Source organism: Tachysurus vachellii, chromosome 11 (genome assembly GCF_030014155.1).
Source record: "Tachysurus vachellii isolate PV-2020 chromosome 11, HZAU_Pvac_v1, whole genome shotgun sequence".
Classification (NCBI taxonomy): domain Eukaryota; kingdom Metazoa; phylum Chordata; class Actinopteri; order Siluriformes; family Bagridae; genus Tachysurus; species Tachysurus vachellii.
In genome coordinates, this window is record NC_083470.1 from 7,609,797 (window position 1) to 7,630,010 (window position 20,214).

Consider the following 20,214-nt stretch of genomic DNA (forward strand, 5'->3'; position numbering starts at 1 on the left):
AGCTTATCTTCTCACATGGATTTATGTAAAATATTTAACTGAATGCAGATAATTGGTTTAGAGACTATCCAGCTAATATTTGTTGGTTTTCAAAATGTTCTGAATGGGTTTGGAGAACTGTCCTCTAATGTGAATGCAAAATTCTCTAAACCGTCTCTATACTGTTCCTATACTGATACAGGCCTTGTTGTTATAATGAAGTTATACCATGTAATAAGGTATGAAAAGCAATGGCAGATAAACAGACACCTGAAATGTGTCTTATATTTATAAATGGTTTTTACTATTTAATGGGCTCCATCAGATGTAGGTAAGACTTTATTTATACATCAATCAACCAAATAAGCAAACTAACGTAGAAAAAATAGACAAAAAAAACAATTAAGATAAAAAAAAACATACATAGTCATATATGATATTAATATAATATATAATATAATATATAACATATGATATTCTGGGTAGTTCTTGGAATATCAACGTCTACTAAAGGCGGTAGAGCGTTTTCGTATTTAGCTCCTAAACTTTAGAATAGTCTTCCTGATAGTGTTCGGGACTCAGACACACTTTCCCAGTTTAAATATAGATTTAAAACTTATCTCTTTGGTCAGGCGTACACATAATACATCCCATCTAGTGTTTGCTAATATTATGAACAGCAGCTATGTTAATTCCTCTCCACTGCTTCTCTCTTTCTACCCATCCAGAAATTGTACCAGCATCGATTGTCTTCAGGGCCATAAAGATTTTGAAGATTAAGGCCGACTCTGTGAGGATCCTGAGGCACCTAGAGATTTATCAGCTCCAGTTAGACTCTGCTATACTAAAGAGCAGATGTCAACATAACCAGATGCCATGTGGTCTTTGAGGACAACAACCTCCTCATCAATACAACATTTATCAGACTGTATATTTATAATCACACCCTCCAGTGTCACAAATATGATGATGAGGTTCCCCTTTGAGTCTAGTTCCTCTCAAAGTTTATTCCTTTACCGTTCAAGGGAGTTTTTCTTTGAAACAGCCGCCTGAGTCACATCAGACTTTCTCATTGAGGATAAATACAAACACATTTAAATATATCTAATATTAATCTTGAATTGTAGCTAGAACTTTACATACACTACATGGCTAAATGTTTGTGGATACCAAACCATCACACACACATATGTGGATCCTCCCCAAATTGTTGCTACAATGTTGGAAGCATTGGAAGTTTTCCTTCACAGAAACTAAGGAGTCCAGATCGGTTTCAGAATAGCCTCTGCACAATACGAGATCCATGAAGACAAAGCTTGCTACGGTTTGTCTGGGAGAACATGAGTGGGCTCCAAGGATCCATGACCTGGAACCCCAAGACACAGCTTTGGGATAACTTTAACACTGACTGCACCCAAGATCTCCTTCCTAGAGATCAGTGTTTTAGTTGTATTCTGTATTGGGATGTGGTAGCTCAGTGTTGGACTACTGGTCAGGAGGTCATGAGCTCGAACCCCAGGTCCACCAAGCTGCCACTGCTGGGCCCCTGAGCAAGGCCCTTGTTGCTCAGTTGTATAAATTGAAATAAATAAAAAAAAGTGTCACTCTGGATAAGGGTGTCTGCTAAATGCCATAAATGTAAATATTCTAAAGTTTTCTTTAGCTGAAGTTTAGAGAAAAGCCTTTATAAAAGAGTGAAGTGAAGTGACATATGGTAACCCATCCTCAGAATTCATTCTCTGCATTTAACGCATCCAAAGTGCACACACACACCGTGAACACACACCCGGAGCAGTGGGCAGCCATTTATGCTGCGGGGCCCGGGGAGCAGTTGGGGGGTTGTTTGTTGCCTTGCTCAAGGGCACCTCAGTCGTGGCCGCCCCGAGACTCGAACTTTAGGGTTAGGGGTCAAACTCTCTAACCGTTAGGCCACGACTTCCTCACACACTTCTTAAGAGTGTGAGTTATTCTTAGTATTTCTTATTAAGGGACTAAATCAGGAAAGATATATAGTCAAAAAATAACACATGGGTGTGATCAGGTTTTCACAAAGCGCTTTACAGTTAAATACACCTGTAGGCTAAAGACGAGGCTGTCATTGTAAACCCAACCGCCAGGTGTCGCTTTGGGTTAAAATACTATTCAAAAGTAATCGTAAACCTTACTCATGAGAACCTGCTGGAGTTATGTGCTTCTCACGTAACAAATAATTATGCATTACACTGGGAAGATGTTTCACAGTATCAGGTACTGTTTCTGTACAACTTGTTTTGTGTCTGAGAAACGACAAAAACGAGTTTCCGCTGTCACGCGAGGAAAATCCGTGACGTCAACGAGAAGTCCCCGGGCCGTGCGCGCGCCCGCCGGCCCTCGAGCTCTCTACCAGCTGTCCGCTCTCTCTCTCTCTCTCTCTCTCGTTTTCTCATAAACACGTGTTCCCTTCTCTGATTGGCCGCGACGGAAAACCATGAGCTCATTGGTTAAAAATAGTTCCACGCGCTGGTGACTAAAAATAGCCGTGTATAAAAGGCCGGGAGTTTCGCAGAGGCGCGCCGCACTCCGCCGCCTGAGAGTAAGAGAGCGGAAGAGAGAAAAGAGAGAGAGAGAGAGAGAGAGAGTGAGAGAGTGAGAGAGTGTGTGTGTGTGTGTGTGTGTGTGTGTGTGTGTGAGAGAGAGAGTGTGAGAGAGAGTGTGTGAGAGAGAATGTGTGTGTGTGAGAGAGAGAGAATGTGTGTGGGTGTGTGTGTGTGAGAGAGAGAGAGTGTGTGAGAGAGAGAATGTGTGTGTGTGTGTGTGAGAGAGAGAGAGAATGTGTGTGTGTGGGTGTGAGAGAGAGAATGTGTGTTTGTGTGGGTGTGTGTGTGTGAGAGAGAGAGAATGTGTGTGTGTGTGGGTGTGAGAGAGAGAATGTGTGTGTGTGTGTGTGTGTGTGTGTGTGTGTGTGTGAGAGAGAGAGAGAGAAAGGGCGTCGGTCTTCACTGCTTTACTCAGAAAAGACGTGTAAACGCGAACAGCTTTTCACCTCACAGCTCGCACAGGCGACCACGTGACCAGTTCCTTCCTGAACTGTTTTGTTTTCCTTTATCTTTTTTTAGAGCTGACTGACTAATATTAGTGCACTTTAGTAGACCTTTTCCCTTCCCTGTATTGTATCACATGCACATTCAGATCAACAAGGTTGCTTATTGAGACCCAAGCAGAGCTTCAGTGGTTTTTTAGGTGTGGTCCACTGTTTAAATAGTGTTTACAGTTAGCTAACATATGAGTCACTCTCTTGTGCGTTGGTCATCTCTGGGATTGAGAAGCAAGCTTGTGAGCAAATCCACTGCAATTACTTACAAGGAACATCTTTCATTCGTGCATTCATTCATTCATGCATTAATTTTCAGTAACCTGTTTATCTCGAGTTGCTGTGGATCCCTTATACCCAGGGACTCTCTGAGTGTGAGAAAGGGAATACACACAAGATGGGATAGTCTGTTACACGACAACATACACACATGTCCACACTTAGGGGGAACATAGCATAGCCCATCCACATCCAATGCATGTTTTTTGAAGGTGATGGGAATCTAGAGAACCCAGCAGAAACCAATTCAACCCCAGGGAGAAAATGCAAAACTCAGAAAGGAGCTTAGGATCAAACTTGGTACCCTAAAGCCGTGAGGCAGTATACCTGCTGAGCATCCGTGTTTGCGTTCAATCAATAGAAGATCAAACCTCTTGTCATCTATATCCATGTTTCACAATTTGCCAGTCTGTCAACTAATACAGTTGTATGTTAACAGCTACACATTTGTAGGTATAAAAGCATGACTTTTGAGCTACTTCGTGATCACCACTGTCCGGATAGTTGGCTGGTACTTTCAGGATTTCAGACAGCAATGTTGGTGTATAAGTAAAGACTGTAGGTTATATGTATTCCATTCACATGTTAAAAATAATTCTTAAGCCTTCATTAGTTTCTGACCACAAGACTGCTGTTAGCTAAATATTCTGTTGTAAACCCAGTAGTGACATTACATTACTGAGGTCCATGGAGTTTTCCCACTGATCATCAGGGTAGAGGGAGCTGGCATCTTGTGCAGAGAAGTTATTATGCATCTACTGTGTTATGTAGCTAATAAAAGGACCAAAAGGGAGTAGGTAGCATTAGGAAACCGCCTTTATAATACAGATACAAGTTTTTTTTTTTTCTTTTGCTATTAACCATAACATAGAAACAATATATGAATTCATACATGCAAGTGTAATAAACCTCCAAGTCTAGTATATTGGTTTCATTTAACCATATGGCTTCCACCATTAAACTTAGATTTGAATTTCTTTATAGCAGGTACACAACTCAAGTCACATAATATCATAATGATAATGTGTGCATCAATTTTATCTTGCCATGTAATAAAATAATGCATGTATTAATTTGATGCACAGTTTGACAGCTACAATGACCCATATATCAGGTTTATAGATTTTTTATCTGTTTTATTTTAATATAGGCAATGAATTGCATGCATTTTAGAGTTCTACTATTTGTCTGAATGTCACATCTTTGAAAATGTGGTCTGAAAACTGACAGCGTCATTTTAAAATCAGAATGCAATTTCACCATTATATCGGTTACATAAGCATAACTTTGCTCTGCATAGTCTGTAGTATAAAGTAGTAGTAGTCCAAAACCAAAAAAAGAAAATTAGACTGGTGATCTTCCTTATAGAAAGTCTTTTATTACATAAGATTACCAAGTCTAGTTTACAAATGGACTTCCAGTCATGAAAGTGTGCATCCACACACACGTTACATATGTACATGTATACATATCTAAGCCCCACCCCATCTTTTTTGCGTCTAAAGAAAGTTGGTGGTGTTTAAATTCCTAATCTTAAAAAAAATATATATAAAAAATAAACAACAAAAAAAACCCCAAACATACAATGAACCACCTGTTACATGGGAGAATTAAAAAAAAAAAAAAAAAAAAAAAAATCTTTTCTTTTTTTCCCAGCATTGTGGTAAGCACTTGATTGGCAGGCATTTGGGTCACATAACAGCATTTGGCAGAAGGGTGCGGCTTTAATAATCAATCACAAAGCTCAGGTAAAACATCAAAAACAAACAAAAGAGGCAAAAGTCCAAGTCTTTTGCAATTTCTTAAATACTGATAAAACACTTCCATAACTAAACAAAAAATAAAAAAAGAGCAGTTACACTTTCTTCCAAAATGTTTGGCGAGTTTGAGGAATGAGTTTGTGCCTCTACACACATTTTGCACCCCTACTTGGGGTTTCAGTCCAGTGCTGCATGTTCAGAGAAGAAGGCATTTGTTGTTCTTTTTGCCCCTGCGTGCCTGCAGTGCTGCCCTGGTGGCCATCTCAAACACCTCCCGCACACCATCCTTTGTCTTCGCAGAGCATTCCATGTAGCCAAAAGCTCCGATTCGATTAGCCATGTCCCGCCCTTCCTCAGCTTTGACTGGCTCCTGTTGGAGTTTGAAATTTAGATATTATGGAGTAGGTCAGTGACAGATTATTGAGTCATTAAGTCACAGTAAGCACCATTCTGTGTAAATATAAAAGTTGTTTATGGGTAATTCCACACTGTTACTCAATTTAACACAAATATTTAAAATGAATAAAGATGGCTAATGTCCATAAACACACATTTACACAATACTAATGATTTGCTACAGCCCCCAACAATTCTGAAATACATTAAAGCATTGACAACATGACAGTTTTGGGACTTTGTATTACTGGCAGAAACTGACCTGTTTCATCTTAGCCAGCTCTCTACGTGTGTGCTCATCATTTCGTAAATCCTTTTTGTTGCCCACGAGGATGATAGGTACATTTGGGCAGAAGTGTTTGACCTCAGGTGTCCATTTTTCTGGAATGTTTTCTGTACAGAAAGAGATCATATGTAAGACAGTGGCCAAAAAATGACAAATGAGAAATGTAATTTGTTTGCCGGGTGTAACGCTGAACACGTCAATAAATAAAACTTTTATTCAAATCTGTGACGTTACACAGATCCCTTAAGCAACCAAATTTGCTAAACAAATCACCGACCTCACCATTGTCACATTTATTACAGCTAAACAGTTTGTTTTTCTATGAAAGATTCATTGGAGGGAGATTATCAGCATCGCTGTAAGAGACATTGTTTTTCATAGAGTAATTACTGCATTGTGTTTTTCCCTTGAACACCTATAATTACTTAACAAATCACTCAAAATGGTGCAAAATAGTTACAACTATTTATTGTAATGCGCTGGTAAAATGGCAGTTCTTAAAACGTTCAAGATCTGAATACTGAGATATTCAGAGGCAAATACCTGATGATCTAAGGAATAAGAAAGAAATGACTAAAAATGAGGTATTAAAGAAATTCTAGAACATCACTACAAAGGGAGAAATATAAGCACAATTACCTAAACTGTCTGGACTGTCAATAGAGAAGCACATGAGAATGACATCAGTGTCTGGGTAGGAAAGTGGGCGGAGCCGGTCATAGTCCTCTTGCCCTGCAGTATCCCAAAGAGCTAGCTCCACCTGAACCACAAAAACAACCAGTAAATCTATTGGCACATTCCTTACATCAGGATTAAAACACAAAGACAAAAAAAAAAACTTTATACAACATAATATTTTGTAATTGACACTGATGATTTTGTAGAATTTGTGTGACATGAGAATTGTGAAAAAACTTTTGTTGATTTTTGAGAACACTTTCCAGTTTCTTTTTGCTGATTGTAAACAGTTTTTAATGTGTTCACGGATTTAAAAAAAAACTTTATTCTGAACAATAATGTTTTGCCTGCAGTTTGTTAAACAATATGGCCAAAAGAATCAAACCCATTTTATTTTCACTTCCCCTTTCTGGGAAGGCTTCCCACTAGATTGTAGTGTGTGCCTGTGAGGATTTTTGCTCATTAGGCCACAAGAACATTAGTGAGGTCAGGAGCTGATGCTAGGTGAGGAGGTCTGGGACACAGTCAGTGAGGATGTTCCCAAGAATGTTCAGTGGGGATAAGGTCAGGGCTCTGTAAAAAAAAAAAAAACACTAACGTTCTTCCACACCAGCCTTAGCGAACCATGGCTACCAGATTTTGCCGAATGGTGTACATCGTGACATATTATACATCACAGAAATATTTGAGGAGTGTGTTATGATATCGGTCATATTGGTCTACCAACTCTGACCTTACTGCAAGAAAATAAAGAAACAGGGACATTAAACTAGAGAAGCACAACTGAAAATTTAATAATCAAAGAGGACACTTGCAGTGGTGTTTAATTAAACAAGATCTGAGGATCAGAATAAAGATCTCCAATTCCATAACCACTACCAATAACACTCAGAACATTAAAACATTGAGACTTATATAAAATGCTGCTTTCCTCTGTACTTTGACCTGTGACACATACGTTATAAATTAGTCTTCGGTTGATCTCTAACTGAAGAGACAATAAACACTCATTTCTTTTTATCCTGTGAATTGCATGGAGTGTAACAGCAAACCACAGTCCTATCCTTAGTCCAGTATTAAGTGGAACCACTGCTCATTTTTAAGTAGTGGTGTGTGTTTGTTTTAAATGTATTTTTGGCAGGAAATAATGTTAAAGTAATCCAATGTTCTAGAGTGTGTTCATGTATTACCTGTTTGCTGTCCACTTCAATGTCTGCTACATAGTTCTCAAACACGGTGGGGACATACACTTCAGGGAACTGGTCTTTACTGAAGACGATTAGCAAACAGGTTTTACCGCATGCTCCATCACCTACGATCACCAGCTTCTTACGAATCGCTGCCATGTCTACAATACAAACAGGTTACATGTTAGACACACATGCTGTAGCATCAGCTTACTATTGATAGTTGCTATGGTTACATACCACACACACACATTTATCTCTCACTGTGAAGTGTGAGTCATCCAGCATGTGATCTGTGAATCTCTCTCTCACACACACACTGACCTTTCCCATGATAAACCTACTACACTTCATTATTTGGAAAATCAGTGAACTGTCAAATTCTGTAACAGGCATTAGATTTACCTTACTGCCAATAAGAAGCTAGTCAGCTACTTGTTACCGGTAATAATAATTGTTACAAAACACTTCGCAACTTGTTTTTAATCCACACCCCTTAATTTTTCAGGCTCTTTGCACGTGTGATATAGTGTCTCATCAAATCTCTATTCTACTGCGAGTATCTGCTAGAGATATGCAAATTAAAAGAGAAGTGGAAATCAGCAGGATCTCCAACAATATATCTAACATCCTCTTCACACATTTGCTACAGCAAGCAATTTGTATCAGTTTAAGTTCATTTCCCACAGCTGGACAGATGAGCTGTTCTTTTTAATGAAAGAAGCTATTAAACAGTGAATCTTTTACTGACCAAAGTGCTGAGATGAAGGATACACTGTTCTGTTTTCTTAATAGATTCATGTTTTCTTCCATCACAGACGGATGACACTAGAAACGAGGATTTAACCTTTAAAATGATTTTACCAAATGGTTGGCTGGAAAGGCTATTATTAAGGACATATTTAAAATCAAGCTGGCCATTATTTTCTGAAGTGGAAGAAAAAACATTCAGCTTTAATCAAGGCCAAAGAAGAAGAAAAAAAAAAAATCATGCTTTCAATAAATGTATGGAATTGTGTGTAATCTTCCTCCTCAATAACTGCAACATCAGAGTTGATAGAAGCAACCTTCTTTTTATCAAAACCAGCAACAATAAAAAAAAAAAAATTCACATCTCTGTTTACTACACGCCTCCACTTCTAATAAACAACCCAAGATTCTTGTGCTTTGAAAGCTTAAGAGCATTGGGCTTCTGAAGTTTGCCTCACTTTAAGAAACAGTCTGATTATCACAATTCACAAAATTCCTGATAACCAAAATACACTGAAAAATGCATCTTGTAAGTATCTTAATAGAGAAAGAAGGAGTAAAACCCCCAAAACAACCATCATAATTCTCATGGCACTCTGGATTGATATCCACTGTACTGATTTCATAAGATTAATTAATTTTCAAAAAACTCCCATAAACAGAACTATATTTTATATCAAATTACACAATTTGGACAAATATGTTAGCTTTTGCAATACTTCAAATGTATTTTTCTGTTAAGTAATTATCCGCTAAAGAAGAACATTTGCACAACTTCCTAATGTAATTTTATCTCTCTCATACATACATACATACATACGAGAGTGAGAGAGATTCTTTGAGATAAATAAATGTCTTCTAAGTCGTGTGTAATGACAGCTGAGGGAAACAGCAGGGTTTCTTCACTGATGCATCATTAGGACACTTGAAATGAATTACGGCATCAGAAACACACTCATTCAGCTCGGTATAGTAAGAGCTGTGAGCCCAGTGTAGATTACTTCAACAAAGTTAGGTCTGTAATGGTTTGAAGAACGAACAGAGTACATGATGTCTGCATTTGACACTGAGACGTAGGAAAATAAATCAATGTTGAGGCTTAAAAACCCTGGGTGGGTCTTAGGAACCCCTTCGGCTTTAAGATGGCGTCAAGGCGCAACAGATGGCTGTACACGCTGTCCTACATGTTACTGCTCACCGATTACATGGTCATTAAACTAGCCTTCATTGGTCTTTAACGCGGTGGAACCTTTGTTCTGTCCTTAACACGTTGGACACAAAGGCAGATCAAGTACATATTATTTATACACAAATATCATTCAAGCAACTTGTTTTTCTGTTCGAAGTTCACAGGTCAATACATGATTTTATTCGTACCTCTAAAAAAAACCTCACCAACATAAACAACTAAAATCTAAAAGCAAAAAAACAGTTATATATCTTAATTATTTTCCACACTATATAGTTTCAACATGAAGTTGAATCCCTTTTAGAGATGTGTTTAACATTCAGCAAACAAACCAATCCTCGTTACGTTTCTCACCTATTAACGAGAGAACAATTCTGTATAGCAAATAAAACATACATCTTTGTGACAAACATCTCACAGGATTATTTAATTAAGACTTGAACGTCTAATCTATTTACTTAAGAAACCGCTTTACCCACAGGAATGTCCACACTAACTTGTTAAATAAAACACAACCGTCTGAAGAAGAGATAACAATAGCGAGCCGTTCCTGTTGCGACCGACTACTTTCACAATGAACTAACCTCAGTTAGCGAACTAGCTTACAGCCTCTTCCTCAGAACAACAATGAACCCCTTTCTAAACACATTCCTGGTGTTTTTTAAGAACCAGAACTAAAAACAGATACAAATAATGTTTAACAAAAAGCCCGATTTATTTTTATTCAGCCGGTAAATTATCCTTAGTTAGTTAGCGTCTCAGCTAAAGCTAGTTAGCGTCTCAGCTAAAGCTAGTTAGCGTCTCAGCTAAAGCTGGTTAGCGTCCCAACTAAAGCTGGTTAGCGTCCCAGCTAAAGCTAGTTAGCGTCCCAGCTAAAGCTAGTTAGCGTCCCAGCTAAAGCTAGTTAGCGTCCCAGCTAAAGCCAGTTAGCCTTCCAGCTAAAGCCAGTTAGCCTTCCAGCTAAAGCCAGTTAGCGTCTCAGCTAAAGCAGGCTAACGTTCCTGCGCTCTGAAACAAGTCTAATCTCAGCTCTAATATAAGAAGTTTTAAACCAACACTGTAACAAAAAACAAACAGAAAACTTCACCTTAGTCAAATACTGTTAAAAATGAAACATTCTTACTTGTAAGGTTACGTTTCTGTCCGTCGTTTCCCAGCAGTTGTGCTCCAGCCTCGTCTCCTACCACATACAATGAATTAGTCACGAGCACGCGCACAGGGCGGGCACTCATACAAGGGGTAATGGCACGCGTGCACGCGCGCGGGCCACGCCTGCGCGTTCACGCAAAACGATTACCTCATTTAACCCCTTTTTATACCGCCGAAGTTTACGTACACATAAAGACCATTTCAGCATTAATTACGGAATGTAATCTGTTTTTAATACACCTTCGTCCCCCTCCATTAAAGGACCACAAGAGGGCCATCACTGCCTAAATGTTTATACACTGCATTTAATAGGTGTGCTAAATAAAAGGATAGTCTCATAAATTGTCTGAATATAGCTACATATAGTAACACAGAGTGTGTATTACATGAGTGTGAATTTAAACCCTCCAGGAAAGTAAGAACCCACCCAAAAACAAATAGAGTAGCTATCAGTCTGAGGAAACAACTTCATATTTAATAAACCTCTAACTAATAACAATGTTACGGTGCCATCTAGTGGTGGAGATAGATACTACACCCCAATGCAACATGACAGTTTGTTCTTATTACACACTATAAAACAAATACCACGGCCCCCTATCAGATGTTCAGGTTTACTTCATGAGCATAATTTGTGGACATAATCCATCTGTTAAAATATTAGGCTCTTAATTAAACATGCATAGAAATATTTGTCTGAGAGCACTAAAAATGCTTCTATTTTGCACTGATTTCAAAATGAATACAATTTACTTTACAAATGACATTATTCACAACAACCTGAGTGAAAATTCTGTCACATAGTTACATGAAATTCAGAGCTTTTTAGTATTTGTCATGTCCTCATTTTGCTTCATGCATTGCAACATGCACTCTACAGGTTTATGCAAACATATGATCCTTATTAGATCAAATCAACCAAGTGTCCTGTGATCACATGCTTTAACAGAAGAGATAAGGCATGAAAATTATATGACCTTTTGTATAAATCCTGTTATTTGGTGAGCTTTACACTTTTGTGCTCTAATCTCCACATACAAACATGGAGCCTGTAGTGCTGAAAGCCTGTAGGGATAAAACAGCGTCTGTGCCGTGATAACATTTATCCTCTCCTTGCACGGCTTGTCAGTTTAGGTGGACGGCCATGTCTTGGTAGGCTTGCAGTTGTGCCATACTCTTTCCATTTCCGGATGATGGATTGTACAGTGCTCCGTGAGATGTTCAAGGCTTGGGATATTCATTTATAACCTAACCCTGCTTTAAACTTCTCCACAACGTTATCCCTGACCTGTCTGGTGTGTTCTTTGGTCTTCATGATGCTGTTTGTTCACTAATGTTTTCTAACACACTTCTGAGGGCTTCAGAGAACAGCTGTATTCTGAAGTCAGTTGGTTTCACTGGATTTTAGTTAGGGGTATCAGAGTAAAGGGGGCTGAATACAAATGCACACCACACATTTCAGATATTTATTTGTAAAAAAAAAAATGTGGACACCATTTATAATTTTCATTCCACTTCACAATTACGTGCCACTTTCTTTGTTCTATTTCATAAAATCCCAATAAAATACATTTCTCTTTGTGGCTGTAACGTGTCAAAATGTGGAAAAGTTCAGTGGGTATGAACACTTTTGCAAGGCACTGTAGTTAGACCTTTGCCCAAATCGTGAAATATATCCATATAATAAAGTCAGTATAGATTTATTTATAAGTATGTTGTCTGCTATTTGCCTTCCTAAGAACTTCATTGGATTGAAACAAGATGTTTAGGTAAGTTTTACTAACAGAATGAATGATTTAATCTAATAATCATCTAAGGTACTTGTCTAATATTTATTAGTTAAATAATAATAATAATAATAATAAAACTATAATAATAATGATTGATCACTGTATCACTGTAACAACATTTTGAACAAAAACAAATCAAGGACACATGGAGAACAATTGCTTTAGGGCACCAGTTCCCAACCCTAGTCCTGGAGTACTTAAGGGTTAAGGGTTTTTCCGTCCCTCTGGACAGACTGGTTCATGATAGGTCTGTATCTGAAAAGAAAAAAAAAAAAGAAAAAAGTATTTCTTGTATAAACATCATCTGGTTTCTGTGATTAATGCATACAAACTCATTTCCCAACCACAGTGTGCTTCTTGTGCTACTTTTGTTGTCGTGGGGTGGTGGAAGAATAGTATAACTATAACTAGTACTAATAAAATTTACCACTTGTGTTATCAACATTACTTAAGAATGTGAAACACACACAGCTTTGTTAGTAGTTTGAATAATAGTAGAATAAGCAACACTATCTTTATGTTAGGAAATTTCCTTGGAAAAGGAACCAAATGAATGGATGGATGGATGGATGGATGGATGGATGGAGGGCACGGTGGCTTAGTGGTTAGCACGTTCGCTTCACACCTCCAGGGTTGGGGTTCGATTCCCGCCTCCGCCTTGTGTGTGTGGAGTTTGCATGTTCTCCCCGTGTCTCGGGGGTTTCCTCTGGGTACTCCAGTTTCCTCCCCAGGTCCAAAGACATGCATGGTAGGTTGATTGGCATCTCTGGAAAATTGTCCCTAGTGTGTGATTGCGTGAGTGAATGAGTGTGTGTGTGTGCGCCCTGCGATGGGTTGGCACTCCGTCCAGGGTGTATCCTGCCTTGATGCCCCATGACGCCTGAGATAGGCACAGGCTCCCCGTGACCCGAGGTAGTTCGGATAAGCGGTAGAAGATGAATGAATGAATGGGCAAGATACTTAAACTTTAAGATTTGTACCATAAATAAAAACAATCAATATATTATCATTATGCCAAGTAACAAAAACACCACATACATTTACTGTGTGTATAATGATAGGACAAGTTTGAAAGTGTTCTCCATATACCCTTTTATTGGAGACAGAGAAAGTGGAACTCAGGAGACATGGCGTTTGAGCCAAAGAGTGAAGAAAATTATCAAGATTTAGAGCTGGAAAAGGGGGAAAAAGTTGAATGGCAGAAAATACTCAACCTGAACAAAGATGAAAAAAAAAAAAGATTAGTGAACAAATCATCCAGCTACTAAAAACTGTTCCCAAATCCTTTTCCCTCTGTCTCTGAACATCAGTCAAATCTACAGAGAGAAAAATATCTGCTTTATAAAAACAGGCCCCTCTTTTTTTGTCTGTCTTATACGTTCACTTTCATCTGAACATACAAAAGGCCATTCCCCATGAATCATGAATGCTGTGTTCAAAAAATACTGAAGAAAAAAAAAAAAATCACAGAGATTAACAGAGGGAATGAAGGCAATACACATCAAGCATTATAGTGTGTTTTACTGATTCAGGATTTACATTGTGCAGAAAAAAAAAGCATATAGAAGTGATAAACTGATTCCTTAGTGATTCCTTAGTTCATGAAGCTTTCTAGATAACGATAGAGAACAAAGGTGGTGTGTACAATAGAACTGGAGTATGTGGCTGTATTGCTATCTTTAGTTTAAACAAACCAGAGTTCACGCACAATAAAAACGGATGATTCGGAGTAAAAACGGAGTTCTACCGGTGCATCTTGTACAAACATGGAACAAACGTGCATGGAACACAGCTGACTTTTTTGTTGTTGTATGGATGATAAAGCAGAAAGACAGTCAGGGGACACCACAGACATAAAAAAAGCAAATGTTTTACTCATTGCTCATGTCACACCATATTAAACATGCTTTAATTGTTAGTTGTTCCGGACACAATCATTGCACCTACATTTAAGGCTTTTGGATTGCTGGTGGCTTCAAAATAGACTTGGAAATTCAGCCCCCTCTTATTATTTTCCTTCATAATCCACATTTCAGGATTGTGAGGGACCACAACACTGCACTGGGAGCAGTACTTTCAAATAAGAATAATAATAATAAAAAAACCCTAGATATTTGCATCCTACAGATTTGTACAAATTTGCATGAATTTGAAGGTAGTTGGAATGGCAATTAAAAGACATCCCTAATTATGGCTAACTGTAATTGAATACGGACGTGAGCAAATAACTTAACACTCAATTAAAACAAACAATTCCTCTGTGATTTCTCAATGTAAAGAATCTACCACCATTTATATAACACAAAGCACAACTCAGGTTTTATCATTGCATTTCTTGTACAATGTTAAAATCTGTCTGCCTTTGGCAAACCAGCAAACGTCTGAAATGATTTCTGAACGTCTCTGTCAGTGAGAAACAGGCACAACTCGATTTCCATGCACAAAAAGGTGTATGCATTTAAAAAAAAAAAAAAAAAAGAGCTCTGCTGCTTTGCAACCTGCTGCTTCAGGGGAAAAAATTGTTGACAAAGTCTAGGAGTTACCCATAAGCCAACTGGAGAGCCTGCAGCTCATTTAAATTATATGTATTAAACCCCAGCAGCAGCTGAAGCATTTATTCAGAAAAAAAAAACTCTTTCCAGAATTCTTATGCGCGCGCGCACACACACACACACACAAGTACAAACACACATACACATTGTCTTATTTGTACATTGCAAATTATAAACATGTGTGCCACAGATATACACTTTCAGGAAAGTTCATCTGTACAACACCAAAGCTGAACATATCGGTGCACTTGTAGGCTTTTGTTTGTTTAAGAGCATTTATTAGAGCTGATCAAGATTTAGAAACTACCTACGACATGTCGTCTTACTCTCCAGGGCAAATCGTCACCGCCTCGGCAACAGGTGTTGCGATAGTGTCTCAGATTCAGAGGGCTGAACTCTAGGGTTCCTGCACTCGTGTGCGTGTGTGTTAGGAGTGAATGGCGGCGTCTTCAAAGCTTATGATGCTCGACTCTTGCCCTGTGGAATTCTGGGTGGAGCCGGAAGCCGGCGTTGAGGAGTCACAAGTGGGGAGCAGTGGCACGTCTGTCCGAACCTCATCATCGTCTTCCTCGTCCTCCATGCTGGGCCAGGCGGACTGGTCCTCCACTCGCTTGAGACGTTCGTTCAGAGCTTTCAGTGCCAGCTGCCTGCAGGTCAAACACAAACAGGAAATATTTCTAAAAGAATTTATGAAAAGTATCGGTCGATTTTCTAGAACAGCAGTTCTGAGAACAGCTGCTTGTTCCTAATGTCGTTTCTATAGTAACCGCTCATTCACAGGGGCACATAAGGCAGACACAAGCTCTACACAGTCTCAGACTCATAATAAATCAGTCTGAAAAATAAAAGCCAATTTTATATATTTGACAAATGAATTGTCTCAAGCCCACAGTGAAGTATACGGACATACTTTAAGAGAAAGAAAAAGAAAAAGGCTGAACATTAAATAACATTCATAGATGTTTGCGGCTGGTGGAATACAAGTGAAAGAAAGGACTGGACTTTAGATGTGTCAAAAAGAATGATGACACGTTCATCTGTAACAAAACTTAACACCTGTCTTAATTTAAATATTTATTACATATTTAAACATTTACTTGGGTTTCTCTCAAAACACAAAATATGTTTTCATGCTTAAAAGTAGATACCATAGTTTTGTTTCTCCTAGAAGGAGAGCTGAGCAAGAACCCGCTGAACTTCTACTTTATTTCCCAATTATCTGAGAAGATTGATGGCAGTCACTGTAAAAATGCCTGGACCCCCTCTATGAACAATAATGAGCTTGTCTGTTTGTTTAGGCTGCACTTGTGCTCTGAAATCCCCAATTTGTGCTGCTGTAGCTTTTGAGGAATGTGTAATAAAGCAACAACGAGCAATATTTCAATTTGTGCTTGTGTGGATGTCGTCACACCTCTCAAAAACAAGCCCGACTACGAGGAACCAACAGATCCAATTCTCAACATGCACCAAAAAATCCTCAAACTATAAAAAGTATAGATCCAGTTCTATTGTGGCAAACGTTCTGGTGCATTTTGATTGGCTTGTTACGGACTCTTGTTGGGTTCTTTGCTGCATTCGGCAGAGTATGGAACTGTTCAGAAATGACATTATTTCAGCCTCTTACCTTCTCCTCTCGGCATCTTGTGGGTCTGTGCCAGGCAGGCTGATGGTGATGGATGATGGAGCGCCGACATCATAACGCTTCACCATCTTGCGACAGACCTTGATCTTGACAAGGGCAGCATGCACCAGGCTGGCAATTAAGCCCACTGCAGGCTGAATTGCCTCTGGGAAGAAGGAGGCAAAGGCAAAGTGGTCTGACATGTCGCCGCGCCCACGGCTGTGCCTCTGGTAGAAGCGCAAGTAAACCCACCCTGCTAGTGCACCATAGCTACAGCCCACGAAAGGTGCAGAGCTATCCAGCAGACCAGCTAGCCGCAAGATAGCTAACGCTAGCAGGACAAGTGCTGGAGCTGCCTTCAGACGAATCTGAGGCACTCGAAGCACGGTTGTGTCGCCTGATGTCTGCTTTAGAGCCACCAGGACGGCACCAAGAAACGCGGGTGCGCCGCTGATGTGCACATCAAACAAGTAGCCTAGGTCGAAAGTGATGGCATAGGCAAGAACATAGGAGAGGCCTGAAAGCAAACCAGCAGCAAAGTTCACCACTAAAAAGAAGATAAGTAACTCCAGTGCACCCCATAGTGGCTCCAGCAGTCTCCCTGCGATGATCACGGTAGCCAAATTTAGTGCTAGGTCCCACACGTGCTGCTCCACCACGCCATGCGTCAACAGAGTCCAGATCCAGAAGTTGGGAGGAAAGAGGTATCCGGGTGTGATTCCGAGAGCCAAACGTGTGTCCGCCAGCCACGAGATGAGGTAAAGCACAAACACTGTGGCACATATACATTTCACCACCACACTTGTGCTGGCTAGAGCAGTCAGAAAGTGCTGCCGTGCCACAGGCAGATATCGGTTCATGTTTATCAGGTTTGACTCGTCTTCACTTATAAGTGTGAGCTGATTAGAGTCTCAAGTATCACCAGCACCCAGAGGTCAGAGCAGTGACTTCAAACCCTGACATCCATAAACAGCATGGCAACATCATCAGAAAACTGCATATGCTTCCTGTATCGAAGAAAACACAGAATTACATCACTATTTCAAACAGATTGTTTTTTCAACCAAGTCATAACTTATTTAATCTCTAGTGTATGTGAGATTAGCCGGAAAAAAACAAACCGTACACATATTTTACTGTTGTGTGATAAGAACAGCAAACCTGTATATTATAACTCACATATACAAAGTCTGAGGACTTACAGAAGGAGACGTAATATAATCTAAGACTATTAAGAAACAGCAAAAAACCTTTCTGTAAAATGTCTGTCAGTCAGTAAGTTGTTTACAGTAGGACAGTCTTTAGGACACAGGACTTCTCAATGACGTTACAACAGACATCTTGTCATATAATTTTCAAGAAAAAGAAAGAAAGAAAGAAAATCAAGTCAAACTAACGTTAGCTAACAAAGTGAAGCTGGTGATGTGTTCAGTCCTTCAGCTCTGAGGATTAAAGTCTCTTAATAAAAAGCGTGCACGATAGAAACGTAACAGTTACACAACACGCTTCAGTTCCACACCTGCACTCATTAAAACTGTGATTTCTGACTATGACTTAAGCTACTTACTACCCTGCTAGTTTTAGTTAGCCTTCTAGCTAGGAAGAACTTTGTCCCTCAGTGTGGTATCAAACATGTTGCTTCATTCTTTTACCAGATGACAATCGATCAGTTTTTAAGCAACCTGTCTGAGTTAAGGTGCTTGCCCTCTTATGGGCAAGATTAGCGTAGGACATCAACAGTTGTCCCCGACAGCACGTCCTGTCATCCCGGCCGGAGCGCGCAGGTGAGCCCGAGGATTCACTTCTTCCACTAGGCCTCGAGAAAGAATTTTAATCGACTCGGATGGTCGTGAGACTCGAAACAGCCGTCTGACGTGTCAGTCCAGCGTTTCAGCGATTATATATCCGGTCCTGCTGGTTACACGTTGACGTGTTCTGAGAATACACTTGCTTTGCTACAAGCTAAATCCAACACCGCGATAAGAACAAACGCCAGATTTGCAAACGTCACCGTCTGACCATAACAGCTTCGCTTTACGGCAGCCAGCTCGGCGCAAAGACTGCTGGGAAACGTAGTAACAGTAATACAAGCAGGTGTGAAGAAACTAGTGCGAAGATCTGTTTGTTTATCCATCTTGACCAAACACTAAATACAACAACACACTGCTCTGCTTGTGACATTCATTGTTGACAATAAATAAAGCATGAACACAGAAATTAATTAAAGTAATGAAGTCATTGCCATAGCTTAATAAAGTGTGATTATTGTATTTTGGCAGCAAAGGCTACAAAACATCCACAATAACAAAGCAGCTCAAACCACACACTACCAAGATCAGGACATCCTTCTAAACTGTCACAAATGTCACATACGATATATTGGCAAACGTTTCGGGACGTCTGCCTTTGCACATGAAGTTTAATGACATCCCATTCTTAAGGGTTTAATATGGAGTTGGCCTACCCTTTGCAGTTATAACAGCTTCAACTCTTCTGGGAAGGCTTGCCACAAAGTTTAGGAGTGTGTTAATGGAACATTTTCACTATTCCTCTGGAAGTGCATTTGTGAGGTCAGGCACTGATGTTGGATGACAAGTGCTGGCTCGCAGTCTCCGTGCTAATTTATCCCAAATGTGTTCTATCGGGTCGAAGTCAGGACTCTGTGCAGGACTGTGAAGTTCCTCCACACTAAACTCACTCATTTATGTCTTTATGGACCTTGCGTTGTGCACTTGTGTGCAGTCATGTTGGAACAGGAAGGGGCCATCTTCAAACTGTTCCCACAAAGTTGGGAGCATGAAATTGTCCGACATGTCTTGGTATGCTGAAGCATTAAAAGTTCCTTTCACTGGAACTAAGGGGCCAAGCCCAAACCCTGAAAAACAAGCACACACCATAATCCCCTTCCACCAAACTTTGCAACCACCAAACCCAGACTCGTCCAACAGATTGCCAGAAAGTTGATTGCCAGTGATTTGTCACTCCAGAGAACACGTCTCCACTGCTCTAGAGTCCAGTGGCAGCATGCTTTACAAAACCGCATCTGACGCTATGCGTTGTACTTGGTGATGTAAGGCTTCGATGCAGCTGCTCAGCCATGGAAACCCTCTCTTTGCACTGTTATGGAGTTAATCTGAATGCCACACAAAGTTTGGAGGTCTGTAGCTATTGATTCTGCAGAAAGTTCTGCAGGCGAGTTCTTTGCACTGAGTGCCTCAGCTGGCACTGACCCCGCTCTGTGATTTTACGTGGCCTACCACTTCGTGGCTGAGTTGCTGTTGTACCCAATTGCTTACACTTTGTTATAATACCACTAACATTTGACCATGGAATATTTAGTAGTGTGGAAATTTCACAAATGCACAAGTCGCATTTTTGACGTGGTCTCTATGTGGGAGTGGCACAAAGGCAGACACTTCTGAAATGGCTAAAATTGCTAAAAGAAATGTTTGACACAAAAAAATTCTCATTCTCATTTTGGAATGGAAAAAGCCTATACTTAAATCCAATACAAAATCTGTGCCATGA

The 20,214-nt window shown here is 39.7% G+C and overlaps 2 protein-coding genes across 3 annotated transcripts; both read right to left on the bottom strand.

Moving 5' to 3' along the window:
• Window positions 1-4,686: 4,686 nt before the first annotated feature.
• Window positions 4,687-10,834, bottom strand: rhoab (ras homolog gene family, member Ab). The gene is made up of 5 exons (XM_060882394.1): window positions 10,698-10,834; window positions 7,639-7,796; window positions 6,410-6,530; window positions 5,747-5,877; window positions 4,687-5,458 (listed from the first exon to the last, which is right to left on the bottom strand). Exons 1-5 carry the CDS (start codon window positions 10,804-10,806, stop codon window positions 5,285-5,287), a joined length of 693 nt encoding a protein of 230 aa, XP_060738377.1. The 5' UTR covers window positions 10,807-10,834; the 3' UTR covers window positions 4,687-5,284.
• A 2,754-nt stretch (window positions 10,835-13,588) lies between these two features.
• tmem115 (transmembrane protein 115) lies at window positions 13,589-18,736 on the bottom strand. Of its 2 annotated transcripts, none has more exons than XM_060881389.1 (3): window positions 18,369-18,736; window positions 16,690-17,693; window positions 13,589-15,712 (listed from the first exon to the last, which is right to left on the bottom strand). In XM_060881389.1, exons 2-3 carry the CDS (start codon window positions 17,544-17,546, stop codon window positions 15,493-15,495), a joined length of 1,077 nt encoding a protein of 358 aa, XP_060737372.1. In that variant the 5' UTR covers window positions 17,547-17,693; window positions 18,369-18,736; the 3' UTR covers window positions 13,589-15,492. The 2 variants fall into 2 exon arrangements, with proteins under 2 accessions (XP_060737372.1, XP_060737371.1); XM_060881388.1 differs by having other exon boundaries at window positions 18,339-18,736.
• Between the last annotated feature and the right edge of the window lie 1,478 nt (window positions 18,737-20,214).